At 29.9% G+C, this 12761-nt stretch overlaps 1 protein-coding gene across 1 annotated transcript; it reads right to left on the reverse strand.

Moving 5' to 3' along the window:
- Positions 1 to 260: 260 nt before the first annotated feature.
- Positions 261 to 3262, reverse strand: LOC146951979 (uncharacterized). Its single transcript, XM_085757179.1, has 10 exons — positions 3019 to 3262; positions 2818 to 2934; positions 2403 to 2676; positions 2048 to 2199; positions 1597 to 1958; positions 1407 to 1506; positions 1160 to 1219; positions 988 to 1071; positions 797 to 913; positions 261 to 672 (listed from the first exon to the last, which is right to left on the reverse strand). The coding sequence occupies exons 1-10, from the start codon at positions 3094 to 3096 to the stop codon at positions 373 to 375; spliced, it is 1644 nt and encodes a 547-aa protein (XP_085613305.1). The 5' UTR covers positions 3097 to 3262; the 3' UTR covers positions 261 to 372.
- Positions 3263 to 12761: the final 9499 nt, after the last annotated feature.

Below are 12761 nucleotides of genomic sequence, written 5' to 3' on the forward strand. Positions count from 1 at the left end.
ACAGTTTATGGACATGTCATTAGTTGTTTCCATGAGCTATCCAGAACAATCTCACAAATGTTTATGCTAGTAGATAAGCTCAAGTAAGCCAATTCAAACAGGTCCTCAATCATATGGGAATTTAAAATTGAACCCTTTAAGCCCTTTGTAAAGATGCTACACACAATTATATTGTTCACATATCATAGAACATGCAAATTGGAATGCTTACTTTATTCACTATACTTAAGAAGGAATCTAAAGAAATCTACAGAATAGGATAAAAGAACAGATGATAAATTTACATTATTTTTCTTATGAATGATCTACAGGTGTATACAAAATTGCATCCCCAACATCAATAAACCAATATAGAGAAAAACTAAATCAAAATTATGTGCAAAGCAAGTATCTAAAGCTGAAATCATATGGCATGATTTGTACAAATTGTGAGAGGGGCTCATTTTTTCTTTCCTCCAGCAATTTAATGGCTTCTTTTCCCAGTTCACTTGGTAACTGAAGGCAGATCCAATCCATCAATGATTCTAAGTCTTTTGCGAAGTTCTGTAAATACCAATCTAAAAGCTTTGGTATAGCAAACTTTGATGTTGAAATTCCAACTGTTGCTTGTAAGTACTCTCTTTTGGCCACTTCCAGTTCATTCTCCACTTGAGATGCTGTGTAAACTCTCACCTGAACATACATATTACTTAAAAGGGCGATCGAATTTACAACTCAAGTTTACTAATGCCATGAGACAAAATGGCGCGGAGCTTTGGAAGAAAACAAATTTGTGCGAAATTACTCATCAACTTACAGCAGGAGAGGACCAAGTTCCACAAGAGAGAGCAAATGTAACTAGAGGTTCCGAGAGTTCCAATCCATATATGCTTCTTGCTATCATATCATGATTTTTTGCTCCCTTGGAAATTGTCTGTTTTGGAATTCAGTGGTTAACTACTTATTATGTCCATTTAAATGCTAGACTTTGAAATGGACAGGACTTACAAATTTGTAGTGATGAGGAAGTCTTAAAATGAAATGCTCTATGGTTGTTGCACTTAATATGTGTCCACCAACATTTATTTTTGCCTGTGTCACAAGAAAACCATATAAACTGTTGAACAAATCAATACTATCCTAGCCAGATGAAACAAAATTATCTTTCTATAGTCCATACCTTCCGCATCATTGCGACAGCCATTTCAGGACTATCCGGTATGCCATTCTCTATGAATTCCTGAATCAAAGTAGAACTTTAAATACCATTACTATTATAGTTTGAGAAAAAATTAACTACATCACTTGAGATAAGCTATCACTGATTAAAGAGAAAAACAATAATAAATGCTTTAAAAAAAAACCAGAAAATTTGAGATACAAGTTATACTATACTATACATTATATATGTTATTTAAGTGACATACATTCATCATACACGAGTTATACGTGTTGATCCAAAATGCAAGCTTCTCTTGATGATTGAGGTTTTCCAAGTTAACAGAAGTTAGCTTCCTAAAAAGAAGTCTGCAAGTTTTCCATAATCAAAATACTGTTACAGCTAAATTTCTAATTCAAGGAAAAAGTAACAACTAAGTTGAATAAAATATGACATACTTCAACCGGTGCAGTAAAAACAAAGTATTTCCGGTTCGTTTTGCATTGAAAGATTTAGCATCAATTGCACATAAATGCTTGTAGGGACCAATATCCCTCCTTCCAAATTCCAGACAGATGCCATATGGGTCCCAAAACTCTGTTCCTTCAACACGGTTTTGAGGCTTTAGAGTCCATAAGGGCGATGATATGTCGCCTGGAGAACCTGGATACTTCACTGAACTCATTCTCAAGAGAATGCTTGATAAGCACTTCAGAATATTTTCCGAAATCACATTTGGACAGTCAGCTTCTGTTGACATTTGGTGTGGACTAGGTTGTCTTAATTCTGCCATTTTCTGTTCTTTTACCCTTGGTTGTTGCTGCACAGTGGGAATTATCATAATTCACAATCATTAACTACATGGAATTTCTTTTCACCTACTAGTACTAAAACACAGATGACAATTACCTTCCTTTTCGGAGGATGCGACTTTTTATGCAATGATGACTTATTATCAACATGAAGATTTTTTATTGGACTTCTACTCATTTGCTTGGAGGGCTGTAGTCTGCTCTTGAAAGAACTAGTGCCGGATCGATTCTCTTTTCCTTGTCCATTATCTGGCAACCAAACAACAAACAAAATTCATGAGAGAAGGACTACACCCTTTTCGACACAATTTCAGGCTAAAGTCTAAAACCTTAAAGTGACACTTCTAATCATTTTACAACTGTCCTAGAGGGATTTGAACTTTATCGCTCGAGGTTACAAAGTCATACTCTTACCACAGAGTCATACATAATGGTGAATTAATCTTGCTCACCTTGGAGTGGTATGGTAGGCCTAGTTGTAGATGTTGCTGCTGGATTATCATCAACTGTTTGTGACAGAGACTTCAATTCATCCAATTTAGGACTGTTCATTGTTGTTGTTGCGTTTGAATTGTTTGGAAGAGGTGATAAATGCTCCAATTTGGTCTTAGAAGATGACAAATAGACAGCTTCATGATACAAATCCTGCCTGAAATGCACAACTTTCTCTTCAAGCCAAACAATTTCCTCTTCCAAAACTGCCACTTCAGCCAGAAGTGCTAGTATCTACATTCAAGTTTTTTTCAACATTAAAAACTCAACAGTGAAATTTCTTTCTAACTTAGCAATAGACAGAAGTATTTTTTTCAGAAAAGTACTTAAAAACAGAAGAAAACATAGAAAAAGAGATTCATTTCATTTACTAACATAGGGAGGTAGGTAAGGAGGAAGTCGAGGTAAAGCTCCTAAAGGTCTATTGAAAGCTCTCTCCAATGCCTTGTGAATATTCTCCTCATGCTTAAGCTTCTTCTTCAATTTATCCACCTGAAATTGATACAATTCAACTCAGTTTCAAATCAATAACAATACAAGAAACAGTGTCAATTATAGTTTACTACTGCTACATACATCTTGTTGCAATGCCAACTTTCTTTCAATGGTTGAGGATTTTCCACCTTTACTTGCATTTCTCAAGCTTCTTTGCATCTTCGACCTTTGAAGCACTTCTTTAAGGCAATTAAAGATCAAATCTTCTTTATCTTGACATTAAAAGAATCAGCTCAGTGATCCAAGAAGGATAGAACTTGACAATAAATGAAGCATAAAAAATCAAGATCATTCCAAGAAGATGTGAAACTAAGAAGCAAAAGAAGGAGTATATAATCAATATATATATATATATATATATATATATATATATATATAGTTAAAAAATGGTATATATGTATTGAATAAGAAGAGTATGGATAGTAGTGTGGTAGTGATGGTGAAAGGGAGTGTTTGTTGAGATTAGATACACAGTTGTTGCCAGTTCCACCGCTATAGATATGAAAAAACTCCTATATATTATAATAATATATTTTGAAATATAGTGAAGTGTGTGTGTAGGGGACAGAAAGAAAGAAAGAAAGAAAATATAATATTTAGTACTATATAGTATAATATAATGCTAGCTTACACTTGTGAAGTGGTGAAAGAGAGAAAAAAAGATGGAAAAGATAGTAATGTAATGGGAAAATGACTAGAGAGAGGAGAGATAGATGTGTATCCAACCTTAGCTAGATATATGGTCCTCAATGCTGCAGAATCAAATGAAAAATTAAAATACACAAAGTCACGCCTGGTTAACTCATATTGAATTGGTGGTGACTTCAGTCCAAAGTTTATGTAATTATAAACCGACATGCACCTTTCTATTTTTAGATTTTTTAAGTTCCAAGTGTTTAAGGGGTGCATCATGCTAAAAATAGTCATAAAGTCAAAAATATTCATTAGCATTTTTTTATATTAATTTCTTTAACTAATACTTTAAAAACACTCATTAACATTTTTTTTATTTTTAAAATGGTGTTATTTGACTATTACACAATTGATAACGTGTATTGACACTCTATTAAAATGCCATTGTATAAAATTATTGATGTGATTTGAAGAGGAAAAAAACAATAGTTTACAAAAAAAATTAAAATCATATCAACATCATACATACATATATTGTTGGACAAGAACAATGTTGTCAAAGAACGTTTCTCTTTTTCTTATTAAATTTCTTTCACGCACACAAAAAAGTTCGAAGTTAGTATGTTTTAACTTTGAGTGATTTCAACTAACAAAAAAACTCTAACTTTGAGTTATTGAAAATAAAACTTAAGTTTAAGTGAATTAGTATTTTTACTCCTTAATATTGTGATTCGAAAAAAATTAATCATTCAAATTTTTAAATGATAATTTTGTTTACTAAATTAAAATTTAGTTTTTCTTTTCTTTTCAAATTTAGCACTACAATACTAAAAAATATTGATTATGCATCATATTTGTTGATAAGTGCCCAACTGCTCGAGCATACATAGCAGAGTGAGAGTGTCTTCCATGTGGAATTGGTCTATCTAATATAATCCAGGCTAAAGTGCAACTTTGGCCCCCTATCTTTCAAAAAGTTGCGATTTTGGCCCCCTAAGTTTGAAAACTACAATTTTGGTCCCCTATGTTTTAGCCCCTTTGCATATTTGGTCCTTTTGGTCAATTTTGACCAAGTCAACGCATACGTGGCATGCCACGTGTGTAATTAATTAATTAAAAAAATAAAAAATCGAAAAAATCAATTTTTAAATTAAATAAATGAAAAAATAATAAAAAAATATTAAAAAATTCTGGAAAAATGAAAAATAATAAAAAATGAAAAATAATGAAAAAATAAAAAAAATTAAAAAACGAAAAAATATTACAAAAAAATGAAATAAAATCTTGAAAAATAAAAATATTAATAAAAATGATTAAAAAAACGAAAAAAAATTCACTGAAAAATAAAAATATTAATAAAAATGATTAAAAAAACGAAAAAAATTCACAAAAATTCATGGACAATTCCAAGAATCACTTATTCGAAAAAGTAATGTCATGGAAACATTCATTTCCCTAAAGAAGAAATATGTACCAAATTTGTGGCCAAGTTGTATTCTCGTCGGTGTTTTTGTGTATACTTTTTTCGTTTCCTTGCGCCTTTAGAATGTCAAATTTTCAACATTAGAAAATTCTGTAAAAGATCCTGGAAAAAATTTGAAAAAAAATTTCGAAAAAAATAATGTCAAATTTTCCAGATTTTTGAAAAAATTTTCCGTATTTTTTTCGAATTTTTTAAAAAATATGGAAAATTTGACATTATTTTTTCGAATTTTTTCATTATTTTTAAATTTTTTATTATTATTTTTTTCTTTTATTTAATTTAAAAATTGATTTTCTGGATTTTTTCATTTATTTAATTTAAAATCTGGAAAATTTTTAATTTTTTTAATTTTTTCATTATTTTTCATTTTTCCAGAATTTTTTAATATTTTTTATTATTTTTTTCATTTATTTAATTTAAAAATTGATTTTTTCGATTTTTTATTTTTGGGTTAATTATGTTTCTAGTCCCTATAAAATAGCGACCTTGTAAGTTTAGTCCTTACTTAATTTTAATAGCATTTTTAGTCCCTAATTTTGTTTTTTTGCCCTGAGTATTAGTCCCTACTCAATTCAAATTTGTTTAATTTATGCTTAAACTCTTAAATTTTTGAACAATTTTTTGCAGACATGTTTAGAACATTACTAAAAGTTCCTCCGCAAAAAATTATCGCAAAATTTGATTTCTACATCCAGATTTTATTACTTTTTATCTTTAATTTTTGTCGTTTTAAAAAATTCATATTTAATTCATTTCATGTCTGAAAATTCTAAATTTTAGTAAACGAACCTTTCATAGTGTTCTAATCTTGTCTCAAAAAAATCGTTCAAAAATTTAAGAGTTTAAGGATAAATAATCAAACTTTGTTTTAGCAGGGACTAAAATTATAAGTAAATTTTTTTTATAGGGACTAAAAATGCTATTAAAATTAAGTAAGGACTAAACTTACAAGGTCGCTATTTTATAGGGACTAGAAACATAATTAACCCTTTATTTTTTTAATTAATTAATTACACACGTGGCATGCCACATATGCGTTGACTTGGTCAAAATTGACCAAAATGACCAAATATGCAAAGGGGCTAAAACATAGGGGACCAAAATTGTAGTTTTCAAACTTAGGGGGCCAAAATCACAACTTTTTAAAAGATAGGGGGCCAAAGTTGCACTTTAGCCTATAATCTATTTATTGGCTCTACGTTTAGGAGGGCATGGAGGTGCAAGAAGCAAAACTCTTGCATATGATTTTGGGTAATTTTGTTGTTAATCGGTGCGTAATATTTAAACACTACTCCCTCCGGTCACTATTATAAGCAAATTTTTACTTTTTAGATTCATTCAATAAATGATGTATGTAGTCTACAATATAGACCACATACGTCATTTATTGAATGAACCTAAAAAGTCAAAATTTGCTTATAATAGTGATCGGAGGGAGTACATTGTACTCCCTTCGTCCTTTATTAGATGACTTAGTTGAATCTGACACACATACCAATGCATATTTTTTTCTTTAATATCTTTAATTATCTGTTTAAAAAAAATTATGAAAATTTAATATTTTAAAAATATTCATCGAGACGAATCTAACATTATTTATTTTTGTATATTAGTATAAAAATACGGTCAAAGTATGTCAGGTCAAAAGTGTACATTGTCAAACAGGTCATCTAATAATGGACGGAGGGAGTAGCTTAATCAGAAAAGTACAACCAACATTCACCTATCATTTTCGTCAAAAAATAAAAATAAAAAATTCACCTATCAAAGATGTAGGCACAATATGCCTAAATTTAAAATCAATACTTCTCTTGTGTTTTTGTTGTTGAACTTAAAAGTTAGATGAGGTATCGGCTAATGGCTCTCAACAATGATTTCTTTCCTTCAAGCGATTATCTTGAAAAAGAATCTTTGTACCTCGACTGTATGTTCTTTAACTATTTATTCAAAGAGTGTTAAGTAAAGTATTTTTGGGGTATTTGAGCGACAGAATTAAGAAATTAACAAATAAAAAATATATGGTGAAATGCAAAGAGATAAAAATTCGTAAAATAGCTTGTTTTGTTAATCATATGTGTATAAAAACTTTACAAGTTAAGTATTTCTAGAAAAATACTAGTCCTATTGACCAAAATGACGTGGCCTACAAAAATTAGCTTTGCTCGACTATCCCATGAGTAATGTGTTAACCTTTCGTTGCTGGGATACGCGACACCCCATGTGTGATTTGGTTTCTTTAGTTTCATGGCATTTTTCGTTGCTCTTATCCATATATGCTTAACTTTTTCATAACACTACTTCTTTCTCATAGTTTTCTTTGGTTAGTGGCGCTTTAAACATAAAGCATGAGTAAATTGTCCAATTGTCAAGTTATGTTAGGTTTTTACTAATTCTAACACTTCAACGATCTTTGTAGACCTCTATATATTTGAGAAAGATTTGATTATCTCGTATTCGGTTGTATTTGCACTTGCTTAACCTAAAATTGGATGAGGAAAATTTGTCTGGCCTTAAATCATCTGGTTGCCAATCTCGGCTAACAAGTTATACATGTGTTTGTGTAAACAGTTATCTGTTTGTTTCTTTAGGACGAATTCATTGTTGCAACAAAGAGATTTTTGTCTAATAATTAACAAGTCAACTTTTAACCCATAGTGAACAAATCGCTTTTTTGTTTTTATTCGGATGTGAAAAGAATGAGAAAGAGATACGGGGAAAAGCCAAATAAAAAAAGGTAAAGGAGAAGTGAAAGAAAAAGGGAAAGAATGAGAGGCATGATTAAAGAAAAGGTAAAAATGATGTTAATAATTATACAAATGAAAATTGATATGGTAAAGCAGATCAATAGTATTGATAAAAATTATCATTGGGTAAAACATCAAGAATGAATCTTCTCACGTGTAATTTATATGAGAGTAAAACATAATCTCTCATCATTCAACAAGAGAGAGAAACACATATTTTTTTTAAATAAAGTGAATTTGAATGGTGAAAGTGTGAAAGATCACATTTTACTCTCTCATATTTAATTATACATGAATGAAACTGTTCTCGTAAAACATCAATTGATTATCAATTGTCATTGACATAAACGGTTACATTTTCCCCTCGTACCAGTCACGACTTGAGTTCTAACTAACTAACTAACTAACTATATATATATATATATATATATATATATATATATATATATATATAATATTGATTATATGGTCACATATCATAGTGTAAAGCATCAATTGATTATCAATTGCAATCGACATTAATAGTAACACTTTTCCCTTACATCCATTGCAACTTGAGCTTATAATAAAATTCCTAAATCATAAAAAATGGACAATCATACTCGTGTGATCCTTAGCTTAATTTCTAATAATGATTTAGTCATTTATCTTTTTTAACGTTATTTTGATCTATTTATATATGAATTTTTAAATTTCAAATCTATAATTTTATTTCTAGCTCTCGGTCTTTCAATCTATGGTCCTTCACCTATGTTTGCATATGAATATTAAGATTTAAAACTTGAAAATTCATATGCAAATAGACCAGAATTCATATGAATACAAAACAAGGCTTAAATACACCTTTATTTCTTTTATCAAAATTTTGATTGGTTTGTATTTTTATTATTATTTTAAATCATTTGATCTTTTTTTTAAATGTGATATTCTAGCTCTTTTCCCAAACCAAAACGATGAAAATAAGGACTAAAACATCAAATTTTAAAATAGATACAAGATTAAACAATTTTAAGAAAAGGTGAAGGACAAAAACGGATTTTCGCTAAAAGATAATGGATTTTTTTTAAAGGACTAAAAGATAAAGGACGAAAAATATATTTAAGCTAAAAAACAAAATATATACTTAAATAAAAGATTTTTTTTGGGTAGATAGACAAAATGACAAAGCCATTATGAACTCACACACACACAAGTAGAGGAGTCGGGGTTCGAATCCCGAACCTGACGTCCGAGCTAACAATTTCATCATTTTTTTTGGTGTCCGAGGTTCGAACCCCAGACCTTGTATATACTATGCATTGTCCTTACCAATTGAGCTAAGCTCACAAAAATAACAATTTCAACATATTATCGGTTGATCTGAGACGTATGGACACTTAAATAAAAGATCTATTTAAGATATTATCATTTTACTCTATTATAATATAAATGTAACCGTAACCTTATACGGTAAACAACATTTTTTAATAACAAATATTAGTATGTTAATTATATTCCTTGTCAAGATTTAAACTTGAACATTTTCACTCCTCACCTCCTAAATATCTTAGTTCAAACCAATTAAGTTACCCAACACCCTAACCATACCGAAAGCAAACAATATATTGTGCACCTACCCTCGATCATAATATTTAGTTGCAGTAATTATGCATTGATACTAGGACTGGAAAGAGCCGAACTGAGTCAAACTTAACCCAGTTCTGCTTGACTCGATAAAAATTAGATCTGTTCAAAACTTGACTCGAGTTCTTGATGAACTTTTTTTCAAGCTCAAACTCGACTCGATTCAGACTCGTGAACAACTCGGTTCGACTCGATAGTTTGAATAAAATAAAATAAAATAAATGACAAAAAACGCCAATGTGCACAAAAGCAACTCAAACAATTTCAACCAATCTCAAAAGTAAATGAGAAATAAATGCAGCACTATGAATAGTCATAATACTATTGATCTATTACCATATGTCAAATACCGTTTCTGTTATAGGCAGTCTTGCTCTGTACTGTTCACAAACTTGCCGGTGTGGGACTAAGTATGTTCAGACAAAATATTTTCTTTGATAACTCATGCAGACATATGAATGGAGAAATATCTTTTAAAACAAAATGAATGGAGAAATAGGATAGTATATCATAAGGAATTAAAATAGACAATTAAATTTAGAACTGAGAGACATTACAACAACAAAAAAAAAAATTATATATACAAACTCATAAACATAATATATTATAAGCAATTAGTTGAGTTCATAAACGTGCTATATATGTGTTCTTTTGTTTTTTCTAGGGTTAAATATGTTTTTAATCTTTATAAATATGTCAATTTTTTCGTTTTAGTCTCTTTAATTTTTTTTTCTTCAATTTTTAGTCCCTAAAAAATTTTCAAACTTCACTTTTGGTCCCCCTTTAAAGTAAACTCTTATGTAGAATTCATATTTTTGAATAAAATTTTGCAGAAAAATTCATAATATTATAAGAATCTCTCTAAAATAAAATTAGAATTTTTTTAACAAAACACGAATTTAATATGAATTTTTAAATTTTTTACGGTAAAAAATTTATATTTAATTTGTGTTTGGTTAAAAAATTCTAATTTTTTCTAAGTTTTTTTTTACAATATTTTACACATAACTGCACAATTTCATTAAAAAATACAAAAATTAACTTAAAAATAGGGATCAAAAGTAGTGATTGAAAATTTTATAGGTACTAAAAGTTGAAGAAATTTTTTAGAGGGACTAAAACGAAAAATTGGTATATTTATAGGGAGCAAAAACATATTTAACCCTTTTTTCTAATGACATTTGTAACTCAAAATATGGCAATATATAATATGATATAAATCAAGCTGGTTCATGAACCAAACAAGTCAAATTATACATAGCTCAACTTCAACTCATTTTTTTAACGAGCTAAATTTTCAATTCAAGATCGACTCATTTGGTTCATGAATCAAGTTCAACGAATTAATTACCAAATCGAATCACAAACTATTTTCGAGTTGATTCGGTTCATTGTCAGTCCTAATTGATACCCACTTTTTATACACATGAATACTATAGTTTAGCACGTGATTATGAGTGTATGCAAATGTTGGCGTCCATGAAACGTTTTTGATTTAGTTGTTCTTCAAACTAAAAACTTTTACAATGGTGAGATATGAGGTAACAAGATATTGAAATACAAGGATAAAAAAGATATTGAAATACAATTTTCTATTTACCAGAGTTGAAATATAACTAAATATATGAATAATGTTTATGTGTGTAATATTATTTTTAAAAATCTCTTCACACTGTAAGATGATGAGATTTTAAAATATAATTCAAAGTACATATGTATAAAAAAAATTATTTAAGGAAATGTATAAATTTATTTATTCATATATAATTATTGAACTAATGAAAAAATAAATAAAAGAATCCTCTTGGTTTTCTTGTTTTTTATCTTTTCGTTTCTTCTCTTTGTTGGGTTTGGCGTTTTGCCATCAGCTTTTTGCTTATCTTTTTAGCTTGAGAAGGTTTTGGTCTATGTCCCCCTTCTTCTTTTGTTCTTGATTCCTTTCTTTTATATAATTCTATTAGCTTAAAAAAAAATCCTCTAAAAAAACGATGCTTAAGAGAGAAAAAAAATACAAGAATGGTTTTTCACACTTGGCACTTCAGAGTTTCTTTTAGTTTTATTATATATAAAAATGGAGAAAGAAGTACAATGAAACTCACTTCACAATTATTTTTTTAAACAATAATTTAATGGCTAGAAATTTACCGGGTTTAATGAATGCACTAAAATTGATTTTGAGTGAATTGATTATGTAAAATTGATTATGGATAAAGGTGAATTGAATATAAAGTGACTTAAGTTTAGATGTATTCATGTAATAGTGAATTTTCTCTAAAAAAAAAAATATAATAATTGATAGACTTGATAGGAGAGTCGATGGAAAAGTGATGAAAATGTGTATTGTCCTTTGTTGTGACGCGAAACCGCCTTTATATAGGGGAGTTGATCATATGTAACTGACTTCGTGAAACTTGATGCTGAAGACGGAAGTTCCTTAGAGATGGTATCAACGATCCTGATTGATGGAGTCGTGCTCCTGTGCAATAAAGAGCACATGAAGTCTTTGATTTCTGCTCTTCCCCCAGCACATTTCGCTCCCGCCCAGCTGAACTGACGAAAATACTCCCGCGTGAGTTAACTTACGCAAATGTTAAACCCTGCGTGACTTAACCCACGCAGGTGTTATACATTGCGTGACTTAAGTCACGTTGAAAAATTCCAATATTTTCATCAATTAATCGTTTCTTCTGCATGTCATCCATGAATTAAAACACCAAACCTAATGTAATCTCAACTCCTTTCATATGCTTATATGCACATATGGGCCGCATCTTTTCTTTCAATTTCCAACCATCGTATGTTCACGTCATGATTTCTCATCCTCATCGATTCTGAGCAATTCATCAACAATTGAATTAATATATATTTCGTCCACCACTTGGCTCTATCTTCCTCTTTCTCAATTATATAAGGACTGCAAAACTTGTTGTTCTCTTGCTTGTTTAATTCATGATTGCTATGGAGAAGAAATGATTGATGAAAATATGAATTCTGCTATTCTCCCAGCGTGAGTTAACTAACGCGGCGTTAGTTAAGTAACGCAGAGTTTAACACTTGCGTTAGTTAACTAGCGCAAGGGCAATTTTGGAATGGCTGCAGGGCGCGAGAAAAGTGCAGGGGGAAGAGCAGAATTCGAAGTCTTTTGTTGTGTCTTAAGTGACAAGGATTGTGTTATTAGGCCGCCATGTATTGCGCCAACAACATGGGCTAAGACCCAATTCATAACAATATTAATTAATTACACTCCATGCGACTAAAATTAATCACTGCTAAGCGGTGATGAAAACTTCATACAAATATAATGATAACTCAAAAAATAGTTTCACTTGGATATCATTGTC

This window comes from Medicago sativa, chromosome 1 (genome assembly GCF_051527215.1).
Source record: "Medicago sativa cultivar Bolivia chromosome 1, Bolivia_mono, whole genome shotgun sequence".
Classification (NCBI taxonomy): Eukaryota; Viridiplantae; Streptophyta; class Magnoliopsida; order Fabales; family Fabaceae; genus Medicago; species Medicago sativa.

Bases quoted from the DNA above. Each gene is read 5' to 3' on its own strand.
- LOC146951979 (XM_085757179.1), bottom strand. From the start codon at position 3,096: ATGCAAAGAAGCTTGAGAAATGCAAGTAAAGGTGGAAAATCCTCAACC. The intron at 1,959-2,047 runs GTAATTGTCATC...CCCACTGTGCAG, and splicing joins CGCATCCTCCGAAAAGGAAG to CAACAACCAAGGGTAAAAGA. The intron at 1,072-1,159 runs GTATGGACTATA...CTTGTGACACAG, and splicing joins CTGTCGCAATGATGCGGAAG to GCAAAAATAAATGTTGGTGG.